The sequence below is a fragment of the Suncus etruscus genome, chromosome 1 (assembly GCF_024139225.1).
Source record: "Suncus etruscus isolate mSunEtr1 chromosome 1, mSunEtr1.pri.cur, whole genome shotgun sequence".
NCBI classification, from domain to species: Eukaryota; Metazoa; Chordata; class Mammalia; order Eulipotyphla; family Soricidae; genus Suncus; species Suncus etruscus.
This window is the reverse complement of record NC_064848.1, coordinates 147,412,935-147,437,682: the sequence shown is the minus strand read 5'-3', so window position 1 is coordinate 147,437,682 and position 24,748 is coordinate 147,412,935. Positions and strand designations below refer to the sequence as shown.

General features: G+C 39.1%; 1 protein-coding gene across 1 annotated transcript in view; it reads right to left on the bottom strand.

The window, feature by feature from the left end:
- AKR1D1 (aldo-keto reductase family 1 member D1) overlaps positions 1-24,748 on the bottom strand; it is an 87,984-nt gene that overhangs the window by 43,486 nt on the left and 19,750 nt on the right. The window contains 2 exon segments of the mRNA XM_049776044.1: positions 18,527-18,643; positions 24,372-24,539. Of these exon segments, the coding sequence (XP_049632001.1) occupies positions 18,527-18,643; positions 24,372-24,539 (285 nt within the window).

Below are 24,748 nucleotides of genomic sequence, written 5' to 3'. Positions count from 1 at the left end.
AGACCTCAACACGCATTGTCAACACTAGACAGGTCAACCAGACTGAAACCCAACAAGAATATACTAGACCTGAGGAGAGAAATGGAAGTAAGAGGCCTAGTAGATATATACAGGACACTCCACCCCCAGAGGCCTGGATACACATTTTTCTCTAATGTACATGGGACATTCTCTAGGATAGACTACATGTTAGCACACAAAACATATCTCCATAATATCAAGAGGATAGAAATTTTGCAGGCTGCCTTTGCTGACCACAAAGCCCTGAAATTATATATAAACTACAAAGGGACACAGAAGAAAAATTTTAACACCTGGAAGTTAAATAGCCTCATACTGAATAATCAGTGGGTCCGAGATGAAATCAAAGAGGAAATCAAAACCTTCCTGAAAACAAATGACAATGGAGACACAATTTATCAGAACCTATGGGACACAGCAAAAGCAGTACTGAGAGGAAAATTTATAGCTTTGCAAGCACACATCAGGAAAGAAGAAGGGGCATACCTGAATAGCTTAATGACTCAGCTCATAGAATTAGAAAGTGCTCAACAAAAGGATCCAAAAATAGGGAGGCAGAAGGAAATAACAAAGCTGAGAGCAGAAATCAATGAAGTGGAAACCAGAAAAACCATCCAAAAGATCAACGAAAGCAGAAGTTGGTTCTTTGAAAAAATAAACAAGATTGATAGACCACTGGCAAAACTAACAAAGAAAGAAAGAGAGAGAAACTTGATAACTCGTATTAGGAATGAAAAAGGAGAGATCACTACTGATATGGTAGAGATTCAAAGGGTAATCAGAAACTACTTTGAGAAACTCTATGCCACTAAAAATGAAAACCTGGAAGAAATGGATAAATTTTTGGAATCTTATAATCTTCCACGATTGAATGAAGAGGATGTAGCATATCTAAACACACCCATTACTATTGAGGAAATTAAGAAAGTAATCAAATGTCTGCCCAAAAACAAAAGCCCAGGCCCAGATGGATTTACTAATGAATTCTTTCAAACCTTTCAAGAGGAACTACTACCAATCCTGGCAAGACTCTTTCATGAAATTGAAAAAACAGGAAAACTTCCAAATAGCTTTTATGAAGCCAACATTACCTTGATACCTAAACCAGACAGAGATGCTACGAAAAAAGAAAATTATAGACCAATATCGCTGATGAATGCAGATGCAAAGATCTTCAACAAAATCCTGGCAAATAGGATTCAATGCCTCATTAAGAAGATCGTCCACTACGATCAAGTAGGTTTCATTCCAGGAATGCAAGGCTGGTTTAACATCCGTAAATCTATCAACATAATACACAACATCAACAGCAAGAAAAATAAAAATCACATGATCATATCAATCGACGCAGAGAAAGCATTTGACAAGGTCCAACACCCATTCTTGATCAAAACTCTCAGCAAGATGGGAATGGAGGGAACCTTTCTCAATATAGTTAAGGCCATCTACCACAAGCCAGAGGCAAATATTGTCCTCAATGGAGAAAAACTGAAAGCCTTTCCTCAAAACCATTCTTAAAAGAAAAACTGAAAGCCCTACTTTAAGGCAAGACTGACCAATAGACACACCAAACTTCAACACAAAGATGGCACTAAATCCTATGACAACCTTTCTCTCAATGTCAATGGACTAAATGCACCAGTTAAGAGACACAGAGTGGGAGTAAAAAATGGCTGACTGTGGGGACTGCCAGGTGAAGTGCTGATTGACTAACTTGCAGAGTCCCCGCCTGGCCGTGCTTCTTCTGAGGAAACTGAGGACCTGAAGGGAGCCCTGCCCTGTGCTTCTCTGTCTTTTCTGAATCCTTGGGGCTCTCCTCAGAGCCCTGGGAAGCGAACCCCCCAAAACTGCATTCTGAACCTACCCAGCGAGCAGGTGAGTAAGAGGTGGCTGACCTTGGGGACTGCCAGGTGAAGTGCTGATTGACTCACTTGCAGAGTCCCCGCCTGGCTGTGCTTCTTCTGAGGAAACTGAGGACCTGAAGGGAGCCCTATTCTGTGCTTCTCTGTCTTTTCTGAATCCTGAGACTCTCCTCAGAGCCCTGGGAAGCAAACCCCCAAAAACTGCATTCTGAAGCTACCCAGCGAGCAGCTCTCCTCAGAGCCCTGGGAAGTGAACCCCCAAAAAAACTGCATTCTGAAGCTATCCTGTGAGCAAGCGAAAAAGAACACCATCGGAACAAGAAGAAAAAATCACACTAAGAACCGATCACAGAAGCAAGCACTTCTCTCCGGACTGTCTTCTCTGCTGCGTGCTCAGGCCTAAGATTTGATCCTGTGTGAGGCTTCATCCACGGAGGACTCCCCTCCCTTCGAGGCAAGTCGGCCCATCCAGAAAGGGCGGAGCCAGAGGAGAGTGGTGCCTGCATCATAGAGCCAATGAATTCCACCACAACACGTAGAAAAACCCACAATACAAGTGGGAAAATGGGGAAACAATGCAGGCCAGCATCAGACATACAGAATGAAGATGACAATTCTGAGGACCAGATAATGACCAAACAACTAATCAACCTCTCAGATAAGGACTTTAGACTAGCAATATGGAAGATGCACAAAGAATTCAAAGAAACGATGGATCGAGTTGAACAGAACACTAATAAGAACCAAGAAAATATGAAGACAGAAATCACAATACTCCAAACTGAAATAACATGTCAACTAACAGGTCTGAAAAAGTCAGTAAACGAAGTGAATGACAAAATGGATAAGCTCTGGGACAGGGTATCAGAAGCTGAGAATAGACTTGGTGCTGTGGAAGATGGGATACATAACAATTCCATACAGCAGGAGAGATTGGAAAAAAACTTAAAGCAAATGAACAGGCAATGGAAAAATTAGTCAAAGAATGGGAACAGATGAAGATAGAAGTCTATGATAAGATCAACAAAAACAACTTAAGAATCACTGGAGTCCCAGAGACCCAGGAAGAAAATTTCCAGGAAGAATCAATGGTCAAGAACATCATTAAAGAGAAACTTCCAGAGCTAAAGAATATATGTGATCAAATCCTGCATGCTCGAAGAGTACCAACCAAAAGAGACCCCAGAAAAACCACCCCAAGACACATCCTAGTCACAATGACAAATCCCACAGATAGAGACAGAATTCTGAAAACAGCAAGATCAAAAGGGGAAATTACATTCAAGCAAGCATCCTTGAGATTTACAGCAGACCTGTCAACAGAAACACTCAAGGCCAGAAAGCAGTGGTGGGATACTGTGACAAGACTTAATGAAATGAATGCTTCACCTAGAATACTGTACCCAGCAAAACTCACTTTCCAGTTTGATGGAAGAAAAAATGGTTTCACAGACAAAAAACAGCTCAGAAACTTTACAGACTCAAAACCAGTCTTAAGAGAAAAACTGAAAGACCTAATTTAAGACAAGACTAACCAAAAGACACACCAAATTTCGATATAAAGATGACATTAAATCTCAGGACAATTCTTTCTCTCAACGTCAATGGACTAAATGCACCAGTCAAGAGACACAGAGTGGCTAAATGGATCAAAAAACTCAATCCAACCTTCTGCTGCCTACAAGAAACGCACCTGAATAGCCAGAACAAACATAGACTCAAAATAAAAGGCTGGAGAAAAATTATCCAAGTAAACAACACCCATAAAAAAGCTGGAGTGGCCATACTAATATCAGATAATGCAAACTTTATACTCAGGAAGGGACAAAGATGGACATTTTATATTAATCAAGGGGTATGTAGAGCAGGAAGAAATAACTCTCCTAAACATATATGCACCGAATGAGGGGCAAGCAAAGTATTTAATACAACAGTTGACAAATCTGAAAAATAATATCAATAACAACACAATAATTGTGGGGGACCTCAACACAGCTTTGTCAACACTGGATAGGTCCACCAGACTGAAACCCAACAAGAATATACTAGACTTGAGGAGAGAAATGGGAGAAAGAGGCCTAGTGGATATATATAGGACACTCCATCCCCAGAAACCTGGGTACACATTCTTCTCCAATGTACATGGGACATTCTCCAGGATAGACTACATGCTGGCACATAAAACATACCTCCATAATATCAAGAGGATAGAAATTTTGCAGACTACCTTCGCTGACCACAAGGCTCTGAAATTATTTGTGAATTCCAAAGAGACTCAGAAGAAAAACTTTAACACCTGGAAGTTAAAGGTCCTCATACTGAATAACCAGTGGGTCCGAGATGAAATCAAGGAGGAAATCAAAAGGTTCCTGGAAACAAATGACAATAAAGACACAAACTATCAGAACTTATGGGACACAGCAAAAGCAGTACTGAGAGGAAAATTTATAGCTTTGCAAGCACACATCAGGAAGGAAGAAGGAGCTTACCTAAGTAGCTTAATAATACAGCTAATAGAACTAGAAAGTGCTCAACAAAAGGACCCAAAAATAGAGAGACAGAAGGAAATAACAAAGCTGAGAGCAGAAATCAATGAAGTGGAAACCAAAAAAACAATCCGAAAGATCAACGAAAGCAGAAGTTGGTTCTTTGAAAAAATAAACAAGATTGATAGACCACTGGCAAACTTAACAAGGAAAGACAGAGAGAGAAACTTGATAACTCGTATTAGGAATAAAAAAGGAGAGATCACTACTGATATGACAGAGATTCAAAGGGTAATCAGAAACTACTTTGAGAAACTCTACGCCACTAAAAATGAGAACCTGGAAGAAATGGATAAATTCTTGGACTCTTATAATCTTCCACGGTTGAAGGAAGAGGATGTAGCATATCTAAACATCCCCATCTCCATCGATGAAATTAAAATGGTAATCAAATGTCTGCCCAAAAACAAAAGCCCAGGCCCAGATGGATTCACTAATGAATTCTTTCAAACTTTCCAAGAGGAACTACTATCAATCCTGGCAAGACTCTTTCATGAAATTGAACAAACAGAAACACCTCCAAATAGCTTTTATGAAGCCAACATCACCTTGATACCTAAACCAGACAGAGATGCTACGAAAAAAGAAAATTACAGACCAATATCGCTGATGAATGCAGATGCAAAGATCCTCAATAAAATCCTGGCAAATAGGATTCAATGCCTCATTAAGAAGATTATCAACTACAATCAAGTAGGTTTCATCCCAGGAATGCAAGGATGGTTTAACATCCATAAATCTATCAATGTAATACACAACATAAACAACAAGAAAAATGAAAACCACATGATCATATCAATAGTTGCAGAGAAAGCATTTGATAAGGTCCAACACCCATTCTTGATCAAAACTCTCAGCAAGATGAGAATGGAAGGAACCTTGCTCAATATAGTTAAGGCCATCTACCACAAGCCAGTCGCAAACATTATCCTCAATGGAGAAAAACTAAAAGCCTTCCCTCTAAATTCTGGCACAAGACAGGGCTGTCCTCTCTCACCAATCCTATTCAACATAGCACTGGAAGTACTTGCTATAGCGATTAGGCAAGAAAAATATATCAAGGGAATCCAGATAGGAAAGGAAGAAGTCAAGCTCTCACTGTTTGCAGATGACATGATACTCTACTTAGAAAATCCTAAAGACTCTACCAAAAAGCTTCTAGAAACAATAGACTCATAGCAAGGTGGCAGGCTACAAAATTAACACACAAAAATCAATGGCCTTTCTATACACCAATAGTAATAAGGAAGAAATGGACATTAAGAAAACAACCCCATTCACAATAATGCCACACAAACTCAAATATCTTGGAATCAACTTGACTAAAAAAGTGAAGGACCTATACAAAGAAAACTATAAAACTCTGCTCCAAGAAATAAGAGAGGACACGTGGACATGGAAACGCATACCCTGCTCATGGATTGGCAGGACTAACATCATGAAAATGGCAATACTCCCCAAGGCATTATACAGATTTAATGCTATCCCTCTAAAGATACCCATGAAATTTTTCAAAGAAGTGGATCAGGCACTTTTGAAATTCGTTTGGAACAATAAACACCCTAGAATAGCTAAAGCAATCATTGGGAAAAAGAGTATGGGAGGAATTACTTTCTCCAACTTTAAACTTTACTACAAAGCAATAGTTATCAAAACAGCATGGTATTGGAATAAGGACAGGCCCTCAGATCAGTGGAATAGGCTTGAATATTCAGAAAATGTTCCCCAGACATACAATCACCTAATTTTTGATAAAGGAGCAGGAAATCCTAAATGGAGCAGGGAAAGCCTCTTCAACAAGGGTGTTGGCACAACTGGATAGCCACTTGCAAAATATTGAACTTAGACCCCCAGCTAACCTCATGTACGAAGGTAAAATCCAAATGGATTAAAGACCTCGATATCAGACCCAAAACCATAAGATATATTGAACAACACATAGGCAAAACACTCCAGGACATTGAGACTACAGGCATCTTCAAGGAGGAAACTGCACTCTCCAAGCAAGTGAAAGCAGAGATTAACAGATGGGAATATATTAAACTGAGAAGCTTCTGCACTTCAAAGGAAATAGTGCCCAGGATACAAGAGCCACCCACTGAGTGGGAGAAACGATTCACCCAATACCCATCAGATAAGGGACTCATCTCCAAAATATACAAGGCACTGACAGAACTTTACAAGAAAAAAAAAAACATCTAATCCAAATGGATTAAAGACCTCGATATCAGACCCAAAACCATAAGATACATTGAACAACACATAGGCAAAACACTCCAGGACATTGAGACTACAGGCATCTTCAAGGAGGAAACTGCACTCTCCAAGCAAGTGAAAGCAGAGATTAACAGATGGGAATATATTAAACTGAGAAGCTTCTGCACTTCAAAGGAAATAGTGCCCAGGATACAAGAGCCACCCACTGAGTGGGAGAAACTATTCACCCAATACCCATCAGATATGGGGCTCATCTCCAAAATATACAAGGCACTGACAGAACTTTACAAGAAAAAAAAAACATCTAATCCCATCAAAAAATGGGGAGAAGAAATGAACAGACACTTTAACAAAGAAGAAATACAAATAGCCAAAAGACACATGAAAAAATGCTCCACATCACTAATCATCAGGGAGATGCAAATCAAAACAACGATGAGATACCACCTCACACCCCAGAGAATGGCACACATCACAAAGAATGAGAATAAACAGTGTTGGCGGGGATGTGGAGAGAAAGGAACTCTTATCCACTGCTGGTGGGAATGCCATCTAGTTCAACCTTTATGGAAAGCAATATGGAGATTCCTGCAAAAACTGGAAATCGAGCTCCCACACGATCCAGCTATACCACTCCTAGGAATATAACCTAGGAACATAAAAATATAATACAAAAACCACTTCCTTACACCTATATTCATTGTAGCACTATTTACCATAGCAAGACTATGGAAACAGCCAAGATGCCCTTCAACAGACGAATGGCTAAAGAAACTGTGGTACATATACACAATGGAATATTATGCAGCCGTCAGGAGAGATGAAGTCATGAAATTTTCCTATACATGGATGTACATGGAATCTATTATGCTGAGTGAAATAAGTCAGAGCGAGAGAGAAAAATGCAGAATGGTCTCACTCATCTATGGGTTTTAAGAAAAATGAAAGACATTCTTGGAATAATAATTTTCAGACACAAAAGAGAAAAGAGCTGGAAGTTCCAGCTCACCTCAGGAAGCTCACCACAAATAGTGATGAGTTTAGTTAGAGAAATAACTACATTTTGAACTGTCCTAATAATGAGAATGTATGAGGGAAATGGAGAGCCTGTTTAGAGTACAGGCGTGGGTCGGGTGGGGAGGAGGGAAACTTGGGACATTGGTGATGGGAATGTTGCACTGGTGATGGGTGGTGTTGTTTACATGACTGAAACCCAAACACAATCATGTATGTAATCAAGGTGTTTAAATAAAAAAAATGATCATTAAAAAAAAAAGAAACACAGAGTGGCTAAATGGATCAAAAAACTCAATCCAATCTGCTGCCTACAAGAATACATCTAAATAGTTAGAACAAACATAGACTCAAAATAAAAGGATGGAGGAAAATTATCCAAGCAAACAACACCCATAAAAAAGCTGGAGTGGCCATACTAATAGCAGATTATGCAAACTCTTTACTCAGGAAAGTTATAAGGGACAAAGATGGACACTTTGTACTAATCAAGGGATATGTACAGCAGGAAGAGATCACTCTCCTAAACATATATGCACCAAATGAGGGGCCAGCAAAATATTTAATACAATTGTTGGCAAATCTGAAAAATAATATCAATAACAACACAATAATTGTGGGAGATCTCAACATGGCTTTGTCAACACTTGATAGGTCAACTAGACTGAAAACCAACAAGAATATACTAGACCTGAAAAGAGAAATGGAAGAAAGAGGCCTAGTGGATATATATTGGACACTCTACCCTCAGAATCCTGGATACACATTCTTTTCAAATGTACATGGGACATTCTCCAAAATAGATTACATGCTGGCACATAAAACATACCTCCATAATACCAAGAGGATAGAAATTTTGTAGGCTACCTTCACTGACCACAAGGCTCTGAAATTATATGTCAATTCCAAAGGGACACCGAAGAAAAACTTTAACACCTGGAAGTTAAAGGTCCTCATACTGAATAACCAGTGGGTCTGAGATAAAATCAAAGAGAAAATCAAAACTTTCCTGGAAACAAATGACAATAAAGACGCAAACTATCAGAATTTATGGGACACAGCAAAAGCAGTACTGAGAGGAAAATTTATAGTTTTGCAAGCACACATCAGGAAGGAAAAAGGGGCATACGCAGCTCATCGAATTAGAAAGTGCTCAGCAGGGGCCGGGTAGGTGGCGCTGGAGGTAAGGTGTCTGCCTTGCAAGCGCTAGCCAAGGAAGGACCTTGGTTCGATCCCCCGGCGTCCCATATGGTCCACCCAAGCCAGGGGCGATTTCTGAGCACATAGCCAGGAGTAACCCCTGAGCGTCAAACGGGTGTGGCCCAAAAACCAAAAAAAAAAAAAAAAAAAAAAAGAAAGTGCTCAGCAAAAGGAACCAAAAATAGGGAGACAGAAGGAAATAACAAAGCTGAGAGCAGAAATCAACGAAGTGGTAACCCAAAAAACAATTTGAAAGATCAACGAAAGTAGAAGTTGGTTCTTTGGGCCCAGAGTGATAGCACAGTGGCGTTGCCTTGCAAGCAGCCGTTCCAGGACCAAAGGTGGTTGGTTCGAATCCCGGTGTCCCATGTGGTCCCCCGTGCCTGCCAGGAGCCATTTTGAGCAGACAGCCAGGAGTAACCCCTGAGCACTGCTGGGTGTGGCCCAAAACCAAAAAAAAAAAAAAAAAGAAGTTGGTTCTTTGAAAAAATAAACAAGATTGATAGACCATTAGCAAAACTAAAAAAGAAAGAGAGAGAAACTTAATAATTCATATTAGAAATGAAAAAGAGGAGATCATTATTGATATTGCAGAGATTCAAAGGGTAATCAGAAACTACTTTGAGAAACTCTATGCCACTAAAAATGAGAACCTGGAAGAAATGGATAAATTCTTGGACTCTTATAGTCTTCCACAGTTGAAAAAAGAGGATGTAGCATATCTAAACACCCCCATCACTATTGATGAAATTAAAACGGTAATTAAATGTCTGCCCAAAAACAAAAGCCCAGGCCCAGATGGATTCACTAATGAATTCTTTCAAACATTTCAAGAGGAACTAGTACCAATCCTGGTAAGACTCTCTCATGAAATCGAAAAAACAGAAACACTTCCAAATAGCTTTTATGAAGCCAACATCACCTTGATACCTAAACCAGACAGAGATGCTACCAAAAAAGAAAATTACAGACCAATATTCCTGATGAACACAGATGCAAAGATCCTCAACAAAATCCTGGCAAATAGGATTCAATGCCTCATCAAGAAGATCATTCATTATGATCAAGTAGGTTTCATCCCAGGAATGCAAGGATGGTTTAACATCCGTAAATCTATCAACATAATACACAACATCAATAACAAGAAAAATAAAAATCACATATTTATATATGTATATCATATATCAATAGATGCAGAGAAAGCATTTGATAAGGTCCAACACCCATTCTTGATCAAAACTCTCAGCAAGATGGGAATGAAAGGAACCTTTCTCAATATAGTTAAGGCCATTTCCACAAGCCAGTGGCTAATATTATCTTCAATGGAGAAAAACTAAAAGCCTTTCCTCTTAATTCTGGCATAAGGCAAGGCTGACTCTCTCACCACTCCTATTCAACATAGCACTGGAAGTACTTGCTATAGCGATTAGGCAAGAAAAAGATATCAAGGGAATCCCGATAGGAAAGAAAGAAGTCAAGCTCTCACTATTTGCAGATGACATGATACTCTACTTAGAAAACCCTAAAGACTCTACCAAAAAGCTTCTAGAAACAATAGACTCAGATAGCAAGGTAGCAGGCTACAAAATTAACACACAAAAATCAATGGCCTTTCTATACACTAATAATAATAGAGAAGAAATGGAGATTAAGAAAACAACCCCATTCACATTAGTGCCACACAAACACTAATATCTAGGAATCAACTTGACTAAAGATGTGAAGGATCTATACAAAGAAAACTATAAAGTCATGAACACCCTATTAAAATATATATTATATAATATATAATATTCATATTATATAAAAATATAATATATAAGTATATATATCTCCCAGATAGCCAAAATAGTTATGAGAAAAAAGTTGATGTTATAAGATGATACTCAGCTATTAACCCCAAAGACATTCCCCATCTTCCTCTTTTCTATAAATCTTTCCTTTGATATATAAAAGCCCAGTGCTTTTGTCTCTGTCTCTCTTGACCTCCCTTCTGGTGAATTGGGAATTGGTTTAATAAAGAAAGAGTGAATTCTGCTGGGTCCTCAGAGATACCATGAGGAGCAGAACAGACTCCATGATTGTTTCCTTACTGGCATGGTAAATTTATTTTTCACCTCTACCCTGCTTCTTCAGACTCATCCACCTGGGGTTGGAGATTTGGTGCCTGAGGTGATCTCACAACTCATGGAATTTATTTTACGTGATGTGAGGTTTGTCTCTCCCAAAATTTAAAATATATTATAAGGTTATAATAATCAAAATGAAATAGAATTAGAGCCCAAAGACAGACCTGAAGATAAATGGATAGTTAATCTTCAACAAAAGAACTAGGTGCATGAAGTGGAGCAAGGTATTGAAGAAACTGGTTAGCCATATATATATATATATATATATATATATATATATATATATACATATATATAGAGAGAGACTATATATTCATATATGAATCTATATTCTATCATTTAAAAGGTTAATTCAAAATAGATCAAAGACCACTATAATAGACATGAGTCCATAAAATAAGTTGAGAAATATTTAGCAGAACTGTACATGATAATGACTTTAATGATATCTCAATGATTCTATGCCACTGGCCAAGGAAACAAAAGCAAAAAATACATACATGAGACCACATCAGATTAAAAAGTTTCTGCCCTGAAAGATATGACTGAAATATACTACAGAGTAGAATAAAATATTTTATTATTACACATTTGACAATAGGCTAATATTTAAGGTATTAAATTTATAAAGTACTTACAAAAATTAACAACAACAAAATCAAGCAACACCACTAATAAATGGGGAGAGGATTTGATTGGCAGCAGGTTTATATTAGCTGTGGTGTCAGAAGGTGAACTGGTTTTCCTCTAACTATAGAAAAGAAGAGAGGGAACCAATAAGCTAATAAGAGGTAGTGACTGATTCTATCTCTGATATCAAAGTTGTCCTTTTTGTGGTCACAGAAAATTGCTCTTAATTGGTCACCTATCCCCTGGGTTCAGATTGCACCCTAGAATAGACCTCAAGTGTATTATTACATAGGAAACATTATAAATTCACAATGGGGTTCTGGCACTCCTGGTTGTAAATATGAGTTCTGAACAGGCACACCTACATTCCCTTCTAGTTCTGGGAATCCCTGTCCTATGTGGAGACTTATTGTGTATAAAGGGAGGAATGAGGGAGGGGCCAAAAAAGCATAGCATTGAAGAGACATAAAGGGACATCCCTGAGAATTAATAATGGTGATCCTCCCCCAGACACTTACAGTGAGTGTTTTATTTTTATCTTTTTTTATCAAATAAAACCTCAGTATCTTCTTTTGTACCTTGTCAGAGGTCCTTTTTCATTCTTTTTTGAAAATATATAAGAATGGATTAGTTTCAGGTGATAGCAGTTGTGAACATATACTTTATTAAAGCAGTCATGCAGATAGTTAATAGGCATATTAAAAGTGCTTTCTAGCTATCCTTTATCATCAGAGAAATTTAAATCAATACAATAATGATTATTACCTTACACCAATTTTCTTTCATCAAAAAATGTAGAAGGGCTAAAGAAGTAGTACAAGGGTTAAGGAATATTCTTTTCATACAGACAGCTCTGGTTGAATTCCCAATCACGTGGTACTCTAAGTAGCACTGGGTACTAGCCCAGAGAAAACCCTGAGCACTTCTAGGTCAGACCCTAGAGATCCACAAACACCACAGGGTCTGAATAGCCGTGCCTCTTTGTGCCCTCACACTAAACTGCTGACCCACTTGAGCGATAATTTTAGGGAGAAACTCCTGGGAAGAGTCTCCTAAGCACAAATCGAAATCCTCTAAAAATAAGACAATTGGATAAGAGTTCCTTTCTCTCCACATCCCCGCCAACACTGTTTGTTCTCATTCTTTGTGATGTGTGCCATTCTCTGGGGTGTGAGGTGGTATCTCATCGTTGTTTTGATTTGCATCTCCCTGATGATTAGTGATGTGGAACATTTTTTCATGTGTCTTTTGGCCATGTGTATTTCTTCTTTGTCAAAGTGTCTGTTCATTTCTTCTCCCCATTTTTTAATGGGGTTAGATGTTTTTTTCTTGTAAAGTTCTGTCAGTGCCTTGTATATTTTGGAGATGAGCCCCTTATCTGATGGGTATTGGGTGAATAGTTTCTCCCACTCAGTGGGTGGCTCTTGTATCCTGGGCACTATTTCCTTTGAGGTGCAGAAGCTTCTCAGCTTAATATATTCCCATCTGTTAATCTCTGCTTTCACTTACTTGCTTGGAGAGTGCAGTTTCCTCCTTGAAGATGCCTGTAATGTCCTGGAGTGTTTTGCCTATGTGCTGTTCTATATATCTTAAGGTTTTGGGGCTGATATCAAGGTCTTTAATACATTTGGATTTTACCTTCGTACATGATGTTAGCTGGTGGGAATGCCGTCTAGTTTAACCTTTATGGAAAGCGATATGGAGATTCCTCCAAAAACTGGAAATCGAGCTCCCATACGATCCAGCTATACCACTCCTAGGAATATACCCTAGGAACACAAAAATACAATACAAAAACCCCTTCCTTACACCTATATTCATTGCAGCACTATTTACCATAGCAAGACTCTGGAAACAACCAAGATGCCCTTCAACAGACGAATGGCTAAAGAAACTGTGGTACATATACACAATGGAATATTATGCAGCTGTCAGGAGAGATGAAGTCATGAAATTTTCCTATACATGGTTGTACACGGAATCTATTATGCTGAGTGAAATAAGTCAGAGAGAGAGAGAAAAATGCAGAATGGTCTCACTCATCTATGGGTTTTAAGAAAAATGAAAGACACCCTTGTAATAATAATTTTCAGACACAAAAGAGAAAAGAGCTGGAAGTTCCAGCTCACCTCAGGAAGCTCACCACAAAGAGTGATGAGTTTAGTTAGGGAAATAACTACATTTTGAACTGTCCTAATAACGAGAATGTATGAGGAAAATGGAGAGCCTGTCTAGAGTACAGGCGGGGGTCGGGTGGGGAGAAGGGAGACTTGGGACATTGGTGATGGGAATGTTGCACTGGTGATGGGTAGTGTTCTTTACATGACTGAAACCTAAACACAATTATGTATGTAATTAAGGTGTTTAAATAAATTTTAAAAAAACAGTGGGTGCCCCTGCTGAGCCCGGAGCCTGGCAAGCACTTTGGAGCACACATTATTTCTGTCAGCTATTCCTGTCAGCGCCACATCTGGGGATAAAGGCTCAAACCCCAACACATTTAATTAAGGCTCATCACGCAGATGAAATTGAGACGCTCAACTAGCCAATTTGTAATGGTTAGAAAATGCTTCCTATAATGCCATGGCTTTTTGGCACCATCCAGAGAATGCTCTCACCAGATACACCCCAGAGAGATGACACCTTTGAGAGGTTCAGGGACCATATAAAGGTTTGTGATGGATGTTTTCCTCAGGGATGATTATGGCTCTTTACTCTAATATTCTCTCTATTCATGCCATATTAAGAGCTTAATAAGAACTGAAAAGATGCTGGTAGCTTTAAAAGCTGACAAAACCTCCAGGGCTCTGTAGAAAACATAATATCCCTGGGAAAATACATGGCATAAGACCATAAACAAAACACAGCTCACCGATGCATTGATTAAGGCCAAACTGATATTACAGCCTGCTGGGAAAGGAGGTTAATTCCTGGTAGTGAGGTAGTGACACTTGTACATTTTAGGGGTAGGTCAGAAAGTGGGAGAGGGAGAATGCCTTCTTGTTGGGACTTGCTGAGAGAACGTATGTAGGGCATGCCAATTCCTTCCCTCATTAACTATTTGCTTCTTCCTACAGGCTCAAACATATTACCTGGGCAGTTGTGAAATGAGAACAGTTGTGGGACAAAGAACACATTGTTAAATTGCAGAGTTGCACAGTTATTGCCTGGAGCAACAGGTTAAAGGAAACTGAACTAGGGTATTGGCTGACACTGTCAGTAAACACAGCCTGCTCAAGGTCCTTCTCCTGAGAAACTTGCTGGGTTCCTGCCCTTTGATTCAGAGAAAGCAGCTGGGACAGACACCCTCCCTCACAGAAAATAAAATAAAGTCAATAGCACATAAAAAAATAAAAATAAATAAAAATAAAAATAAGACAATTGAAAATAGAAGGAATAGCCTGAACTGATGGAGGTGTGGATAAAAGGGAGCTTTCATCTACTGTTGGTGGGACTGTCATCTGGGTTAGTCTCTGTAGAAAACATTATTAAGAACGACAACTCAAAAGCTGAAAATTGAATTTTTTATGTTCTATTGCTTCTACTTGGCATATACGCCAAAATTACTATTTCATAAAGATATTTGGGCATTAATGCTGATTGTGTTGCAGAAATTCTTACCATGAGCCATCAGAACTAGTGGCATGCTTTGAGAATTGAGAGGAATTAGGCTTATTACTCCCACAGACCCAGATAATCTCATGCTTGAAAGACTGGGATCCAAATAAGAACAAGGGTTCCATTTTATAGCATATATTATAAACATATATTATTATATATTTATATTATATAAACATGTAACTCCTGCTCTCTCATGTTATCCAGTTTGAAATGTGGGCAAGGTCTATTTTCCTCATCAATTACAGTACTCTTCACAATAGCAAAGCCCTGAAAACAACCCAAATCCTCTTAAAAACAAATGACAGGGTTATAATACTCTTGTATCTATATACATTAGAATACATGAGTGAGTAAAGGAAGTAGAAAGCCTTTCTCGAACACAGGCCGAGGGTGGGGGAGGAGGATGATGGGGCATTGGTGATGAAAGGTTGCACTGGGGAAGGGGGGTGTTTTTTTTATGACTGAAACCCAACTACAATCATGTTTATAATCACGGTGTTTAAATAAAGATATTATAAAAAATTTTTTAAAGAATACTATTAGACAAGATCAAATCTTGCATTTCATTGCTACATGAATGAACCTGGGTATCATGTTGAGTGATGTTAGTCAGAGGGAGAAGGACAAATTCAGAATGATCTCTCTCATTTGCATACTATAAAGAAACATATTATGGGAATACAAATGACAAATGATAAAAACCCTGAGAGTTGGCCTACAGAACTGAGTTTGTGGAGAAATAGTGGGGATAGTGGGAAAGGATCATTAAACAATGAGTTTAGCAGGATGAATTGATTAGCAAAGTGGGCATAAGGGATCATCAGAAGAATATCTAACACAAATTCAAGCTTGATAAGGACTAAATTAAAATCTGAGAAAATAAAAATTACTTGAAAGTTCATGAAGGAGTTATAAAGACATTCCAGAACATAATTAAATTTAAAAATTTCAACAGGCATATGGAAGTAAACTGGAGTGTATCAATGGGATGTATCTATGTATGTTCTAAATTAAAAGTTTTAAGACTGAAGACACTGGTGGTTGATGTGCTATTCTTAATTTCCTTTCCACAAGAACCTAAAGTTAGTTTGATTCTCTGCAGCACCATTATCTTTTACTGACTATCACATATTCTAGTTCATATGTGAACAACTTTGTGTACATATTTAATAATTTCTTATAATACTTGAAATTTTTTTATATTCTTTATTTTACTGGCAATTTATATCCACAAAGTTCAAAGTGTCTATACTAGTAAATAATAAAGTTGAAAGATTTCATTTTCTGTGTTAATCCAAGGCTTTTTATTAAAACATTTTTATTTGATGTGAAAAGAATCAAGTAATAACTTGATAAATCATCTGTCTTCTTTCTAGCAGAACTGGATTAAAAGTAGGCAGCCTGACTTTGCAGTCCTTCCTTATAAACACTAGACTCTAAGATTTCTAATGAAAGAGTAGAATAGAAGTCTATTATTTTGCTTTTTTACCATCCCTATTCTCTAGAGGAACTCATTTTATGCTGCTAAGATGGGCTGATTTAGCTCCAACCCTTAGTCATATATAACTTTCAAAAGATTAATCAATAATAGGTCCATGACCCAAACAAGGCAAGTCATCATTTTCCTATGAGGTCTAGAAAGTGGTCTTTTTTCCTCTGATATTTTTTTTGCTTTTGTTTTGGGGATACACACACAGATACTCAGAGCTTACTCCTGACTCTGTGCTCAGGGATCACTCCTAGAGGTGCTCAGGAATCTTATGGGGTTCCAGGGATTGGAATTGAACCAGGGTTAACCATATGCAAGGCAAGTGCCCCACATATTGTGCTCTCTCCCTATCCCCTCTATTAATTCTTAAATTACATTAATGATATAGGTTTAGAAGGTAAATAGCCATTTCACCATCATATGAAGAGGTTGTTTTGAGAATGGATTCAACCAACATAGGAATAGAAAGAAAAGACCAGAATTATATGAATGTGTTTAATTTTTGAATTTACCTGTGAAAAAACTATATATCTTTTGGAATTCTTAGTTTTCATTTTTAGCTAGTATCATTTTGAGTTGGAGTTATTCCATTTATAACAGACTTGATTAATACAGAGGTATTGGGGTAGCATATAATGAATGGGTGGTATATGGTTAAAATGTTGCTTTTATTTGTCTATAGACCCAGACAATAAGTCTAACTTAAGTGTATAACAGAAAACCATTGTTTGTTTGAATTAATATTACATAGATACCCTGATCTTGGTACTGATTCCCCAAACCATTTTTGGGTATTCTTCCTTTGAAGGGGATAAGTAAATTTTTAGTTATTCACATTCATTTGAATTGTGTTGTACATTTTGATGATTATATAATAGAAAGAAGTGTGGACCTGGATGTTTGGCAGCTAAAAAGAAGACCACAGTTGGGGAATTGCATGTTGACTTAATAGACTTTAAACAACAGTTATAAAAACATATGAAGCATATTGGATTAGTAATGAAAACACTTGGAATCATGCAATCTTGATTATACTATAAATAATCTTCTTGTGTGGTCAATATTCTGTGATCTATGTTTAAAGAAAACACATTCTAGGGTATTATGTAATGAACTACATTTATAAACATAGCTAGTGACAAAGATCAGAAGTTTAGCAATAGTTTAGCAAACAGAAGTTGTCTCGATCCCCTTTGGCCCAGAGTATAGCAAGGAGAAGGAATGCAACTAAGTGGAAAAGGAAAACCACAAATATAAAAAGATGGGGCTAGGGGCCAAGCGATTTTAGGTGTATTGGTAGTGTTAAAAAAAAAAAAAGAGCATTGGGGCCTGAGTGGTGGTGCTAGAGGTAAGGCATCTGCCTTGCAAGCGCTAGCCTAGGACAGACCGTGGTTCAATCCCCTGGCATTCCATATGGTCTCCCCAAGCCAGGATTGATTTCTGAGTGCATAGCCAGGTAACCCCTGAGCAGCCCAAAAACAAAAACAAACAAAAGAACATAATTAAGTATCCAAGCCAAAAGCAGCAACAATAGAATCAAAAGATTCAAAATTTAGCAATCTAAACTTAAAATAGGCCTGACATGCTAAGGGGTAGGGGGAAAGTATGAGATGATCTTGGGAACATTGGTAGAGGAAGATAGACACTGGTGGTGGTATTAGCTATGATTCCTTGTATGTCTGAAACACAACTATGATGAACTTTGTAAATTACAATGCTTTCAATAAAATAAAATGTAATAACTAAATAACTAAAATAAAAGGCTCAGAGGTTTAGTCTTAAGGCATTGGAACTCACCTGAAAAGCCATGGGTAATTCTATGATATAAAGATCTACATAATCCAGTTGGAGGCTGTTGAGTGTCTTCTCTAGATAGGGACGTACCAAGTGTGGATCAAAATTTGTAGACCATAACTGAAAAAATAAAAATAAACAAATATTCATACTTCTTGTTACAAGTATGTAGTTCTTTATTATTTGTAAAACATTCATAAATATTTGATGCACTCATTAAATTTCCAAAAATATAGGGTTTCTTTTCTGATTTTCTTTCCTTTATTTTCTTTCTCCCTTCCTTATTTTCTCCCTCCCTCCATTCATTCTTTTCTCCCTCCCTTCCTCTCTCTCTTCCTTCCTCCATCCCTTCCTCCCTCCCTCCCCTCCTTCCTTTTCCTTCCTTCTTTCCTTCCTTCCTCCCTTCCTCCCTTTCTTTCTTCCTCCATTCCTTTCTTCCTCTCTCCCTTTCTTCCTCCCTTAATCCCTTCCTTCCATCCTCCCTCTCTCCCTTTCTTTCTCCATTCCTTTCTTCCTCCCTCCCTTTCTTCCTCCCTTAATGCCTTCCTTCCATCCTCTCTCTCCCTTTCTTTCTCCATTGCTTTCTTCCTCCCTCCCTTTCTTCCTCCCTTAATCCCTTCCTTCCATCCTCCCTCTCTCCCTTTCTTTCTCCATTCCTTTCTTCCTCCCTCTCTTTCTTCCTCCCTTAATCCCTTCCTTCCATCCTCCCTCTCTCCTTCTTCCTCCATTCCTTTCTTCCTCCCTCCCTTTCTTCCTCCCTTAATCCCTTCCTTCCATCCTCCCTCTCTCCCTTTCTTCCTCCCTCCCTTTCTCCCTCCTTTTCTTTCTTCCTCCTTCTCTCCCTTCCTTCCTTCCTCCCTTTCTTTCTTCCTCCATTCCTTCCTTCCTCCCTCCCTTTCTTTCTCCCTTAATCCCTTCCTTCCATCCTCCCTCTCTCCCTATCTTATCCCTCCCTTACTCCCTCCTTTCCTTATTCCCTCCCTCCCTTTCTTATTCTTTCCCTTACTTCCTCCCTTTTCCTCCTTGCCTCCCTTCCTCCCTTCTTTCCTCCCTCCCTTCCTTCTTTTCCTTCCTTCCTCCCTTTTCTTCCCTCCCTCCCTTCCTCCCTTCTTTCCTCCCTCCTTTCCTTCCTCCCTTTCTTCCTTCATTCCTCCTTTCCTTCCTCCCTCCCTCCCTTCCATTCTTCTTTCCTCCCTTCCTTTCTTCTTTTCTTCCTTCCTCCCTTACTTCCCCCCTTTCTTCCTCCATCTCTTCCTTCCTTTCTTCATCTCTTCCTTCCTCCCTTCCTCTTGCCCTTCCTCCTTTCCTTCTTCCCCTTCTTCCTCCTTTCCTTCCTCTCTTTCTTCCCCTTCCTTCCTCCCTTCCTTTCTTTCTCCCTCCCTTCCTTCCTTCCTTTCTTCCTTCCTTTCTCTCTTCCTTATCCCCTTCCTCCCTTTCTTCCTCCCTTACTCCTTTCTTTTCTCCCTCCTTCCTTCTTCTCTGCCTTCCTTCCTTCCTTCCTCCCTCCCTCCCTTCATCTCTCCTTTTCTCCCTCCTTTCCTTCCTTTCTCCCTTTCTTTCTTCCTTCTTCCCTTTCTTCCTCCCTTTCTTCCCTCCTCCCTCACTTCTTTCCTTATTTCTTTTCTTTTTTTCTATGTCACTTTGGTATAGTATAAACTGACATAACCATTAGCACAGTATAGTTTTATTAAGACATTATAATATTCATTTAAAGTGTATGACCCAAAAAGCACCTAATGCAATGACAGTCTCTTTCTGCTCAGTGTTAATTTTATTATTGAACTTCTCCATTTCCATTTATCCTCTTTCTGTCACTAGAAAACATGTGTCTACCTAATTGTTCTGGACTTCCCTGGTGCTGCTTGATTTTTATATTAGCTTGAGAAAACAGGGTTTCACCTGAGCAAGAAATCTAGTTGTGTATCCAACTTCAGTGGATTTTTCCTATTGTCACAAGTGGTGCAGATGCTGGACATGTTTGTTTTGGTTTAGCTTGGGGATGTGCCCTGCTGTAGTCAGGGTTTACTCCTGACTCTGTTCTCATGAATCATGCCTGATGCATCTCAGGGCACCTGGAGTGATGAAAATAAGAACCCAAGTTGACTGCATGCAAGGTAGTGTCCTGTCCGCTATACACTCTCAGCCTTCTCTCTGTCTCTCTCTCTCATTGACATGAAAGACATGTTTTAAATTATTCCAAAAATTTAGATTCCCTTTTACTTTTTTCTTTCTTTGTATTCAATTCTGCTCAGACTACAGGGAAATTCTAACAATTCTCTCTCTCTCTTTTTTTTTTCTTTTTTGGTCACACTCGGCAGTGCTCAGGTGTTACTCCTGGCTCTATACTCAGAAATCGCTCTTGGCAGGCTTGGGGGACCATAATGGGATGCTGGGATTTGAACCACCAACCTTCTGCATGTAAGGCAAATGCATTACCTCCATGCTATCTCTCCAGCCCCAATTCTAACAATTCTTAATTAGAAATTACTTCATCTCCAACATAACAGATAGCAGCACTGAAATGACAGCATTTGCTTTGTCTCCCCAAAAAAGGTCAATGACTATACAGTTATCCTAAAATAAAAACAGCTCAGAAAAGCTTTGGACTTAGCTTAAGAGAACTTGAGCTCCATAGTGGAATGATTAGTAACTAGTAGAACATTCAGGGCCTACCAGCAGCCACCACAGTAGGACCCATTGTGGTTCACAACAAATTGCTTTGTAGATAAACCCAACAGCTTTCTCCACTGAAGAAACCAAATGTCAGAGCAGTTCTGGGAACTTTCTTTAGAAGTCACCTGATTTCATACTGCAAAACTTTCTATTTTCTAAAATTAGCCAACCAAGTCTCTCCTTATTTTTCTCCTTTCACTCTTTTTTTAATTAATTTTTTTATTTTTAATTATGAGAACAATGATGCAAAGAGGACAAGGTAAAGTTACAGTGAAAAGACAATCACCCATAAACAGAGTTCTCAGAAGAAATCCCCTTGCTGATGCCTAAATATTGAACTTACAGTCAAAGAATATTAAAAAAAATAAGGCAGAACCCATGTACAATTACTTTGTCCGCAAGTTCCCAGATTGTAGTACATTATAATATTTCTTAGCAGTACACAAAGCAATCTAAAGCCAAGAGATTTATGTGACTCCTTAAACATTGAAGGCATAGTTTTTTTATATGTTCATGCACATGCATATTAGTTTACGTTAACATCAAAAGTTTAAGAGGTTTTTTTTTTAAGGGTTAGTCAAAAGAGCACAGTAAAAACGGTGTTAGAGTGGCAAATATTGTTTGCATAGGCCTACCAAAATATGGGGAACATGGAAAGAAAAAGACTTGGTCTAAATACAAGGAGACCCTACCCTTGAAGTTTCCTGGCATAAAACCAACTCTAGGCTCCAGGCAAACTAGTTTATTCAATCCAAGTCATTGTCTGTAGTACCAATACAAATTTATTTTTCATGCAGTCTCTATTGTTGGCATCAGGTTTCTGTATTAAAGATCCTGGAATCTGCATATCCTACATTGAAGTCAGGCTGGTGTGGAGTATCCTCTAGTTTCACCTCACAATTAAGGGGCAATACAGAAAGCCCTGTCCAGTAAGCAGGTCATTGTTGTTGTTAAGTTTCTCAGTGATTAGGGAAGTCTCTTTTGAGTAGGTCGATGTCAGAGCAGCAGTAGGGTCTTCCCTGGTAGAGGCCTCCAGGTGATGTTATAGACAACCTTGGATGTTTTGTAGATGTCTTCCCTAGATCAGTGGTGAATGGAGAATACCCATTCTTCTGAGACCTGTGCCAGGTCTTTATGTCAATGTTCAGGGTGTAAGGTCCCATTGCACTACAAGATTTGTGTGTTCCCATCTCTATTAGATAAGAACTTATTTGTATGTATAGTATTTTCCCGTTTTAGTGTGCCTATGCAAACAAGAAATAAAGCCACGTGGCATTATCAGAGTATATGGGGGCATAAGAACACGTCCAACAATACCCATGACTTGGTTCAAACATAAGCATTGAACTGAGGAACTTTTTCACCAAATTCCCTATTGAACAGTTCACAAAGAGAAGAAAAGATAAAAAAAAGGGGGGGGGGAATAGTCACTGTATAAGAAAATATTCAGCAAAAGTTATAGCCATCAAAGAAAACACACATAAAATGTTGAAAAGACATACATGTCCTTTTTATGCCTTTTGGAATAGTTCGGGGGGTGTTAACTCCAGAGCACCACTTTGGTCTGTGACTTAGAACTCTACAGTACTTAAGTTAAAAAGGGTAAATATGGAGTAATGATGGTAGGGGGTAAGAGAGTTAAAGAGAAAAATGATATTTTGTAGGGGTGTGCAAAAGGGCAGAGTACAAAATGGACATTCTGCATACATAAAAACATAATTCAATGATAGTGAGTACTATTAATGTATCTTGTGTGCGTGGGTGCCCTAGCCCCCACGCGATTTTGAAAATATAGACTGGCAAGAAATTACCAGTGACTGCCTCAAGAAGCTGGGAGGCCAGAAGTTCAGAGCCCCTGATGAGGAAAAGATTTCTTAAATGTTTTTAGGATATATATTTTTTAACTTCTCTTTTTCAAAGGACTGCTCCATTTTAGAATTCTAGCCTGCTAACAGAAATTTGCCAGAAGAGTGGGGGAGCTACAAAAACAAAGAGGCCTCAGACAGCTAGAAAGAGGTTTCAGACAGCTAGCTTGAACTAAGATAAGCAAATTCTGCTTTCACAGCTCCCAAGGACAGCAAGCCTGGAAGATAAGACCAGTCTTGGGCATGTGAGATCAATACCCATTTATGCTCACTGTTAGTTTATAACTGCCACTTTAAGTTTTGAGCTTTATAGGATATATCAATAAGTTAAGTTAATTGATAAGTACTCATTTACTATTACTAATTATTATAAGCCTAGAGTGATTCGAGCAGTACCAGCCAGACGGGGCTCTTGGCGCCAGAAAGCCCAACTCCCATGCTTCTAAGGCTGACATATGTGCCACTCTGTGCCAAGAGCTCTAACCATTAGCTACATTTGAACCTTGAGTTTTAATAATCCCCTTTCTTCTCTACAACTAACTAGGCCAGGGTCCTGGCCCACTGTGATAAGCTGACACCTGCAATATGTAACACTAGGATTGATAAGTTTTAATGGTCATCTTTTTGTTCATTGTTCAAAGTTATGTAGTTTTTTAAGATAAGCCTTTGTTCATAGCTGCATCTATGACTGATAAGAAAAAGTGCTGTACTTGCTTGAAAAATTCCTATATAAACTCTGCAGAAAAGAGCCTCTGGGTCTCTGCTCAGAGATCTCTCTCTCAGCAGACGACCCTGGCCGATCAGATTAAATCTCACCTTTTGCTCGTGCATGGTCTGTGTCTCTTTGAAACCCTCAAGGCGCCGAAAGGACGGAGGGGCACATTGCCCCAGACCCCAACACCCGCACCCAGACCCTCCCTAAGGAGCCCAGTGGGAAATGGGGGAAAGCCTAGGCTACCTTCAAGCTCCACCAAGGGACCCCCCTCGCTGGCTTGCCCAGGCATGTGGCCCGGGGAAGCCCTGGAGATCTGGAGCAAGGCGGTAGAGGGGTGCTGGGGTCACCCAAGTCCCGCACCCTACCCCTAGGCCTGGTTAAGAAGGCCTCTAGCATGGCAGAAGACTGCCGAACCCCATGCTGCTAGAGACTCCTGGCTCCCAGGAAGGAAAGAGATCCTTCAAGAAGCTGGGAGGCCGTAAGTTCAGAGCCCCCACCCAAACCCTTCCTAAGGAGCTGAGTGGGAAATGGAGTTCCTTTAACTCTTTTAACCCACTCCAGAGCTACCCAAAAACAGATGTAGGGAAGTGCTCACCTTTCCACAATAGAAAAGATCCTCTCTCCGAAGCTTTCCTTCTAATATTTTCTCCCTGCAGGCCTCGCCTACTTCATGTTCATTCTGATAGACGAAGGCCCCATCAATGTGCCTGTATCCTGCATCAAGAGCTGCCTTCACTGCTATCAAGCAGGATCCTTTAGGGGTCTAAAACAATAAGAAAGGTTAAAAGAAGAGAAATAGGTCTTTGCTTCAGCTTAATTATTCATTTGTTATTGTTGATTTTTTTTTGGAGGGGGACAGTACACATCATTTTTTCCTGGCTCTATTCTCAGGCATCCTCTTGCTCAGAGGACCATACATGATGACTGGGATCAAACTCTAGGTCATCCCCCTGTGAGGTAAGTGTCACTGTA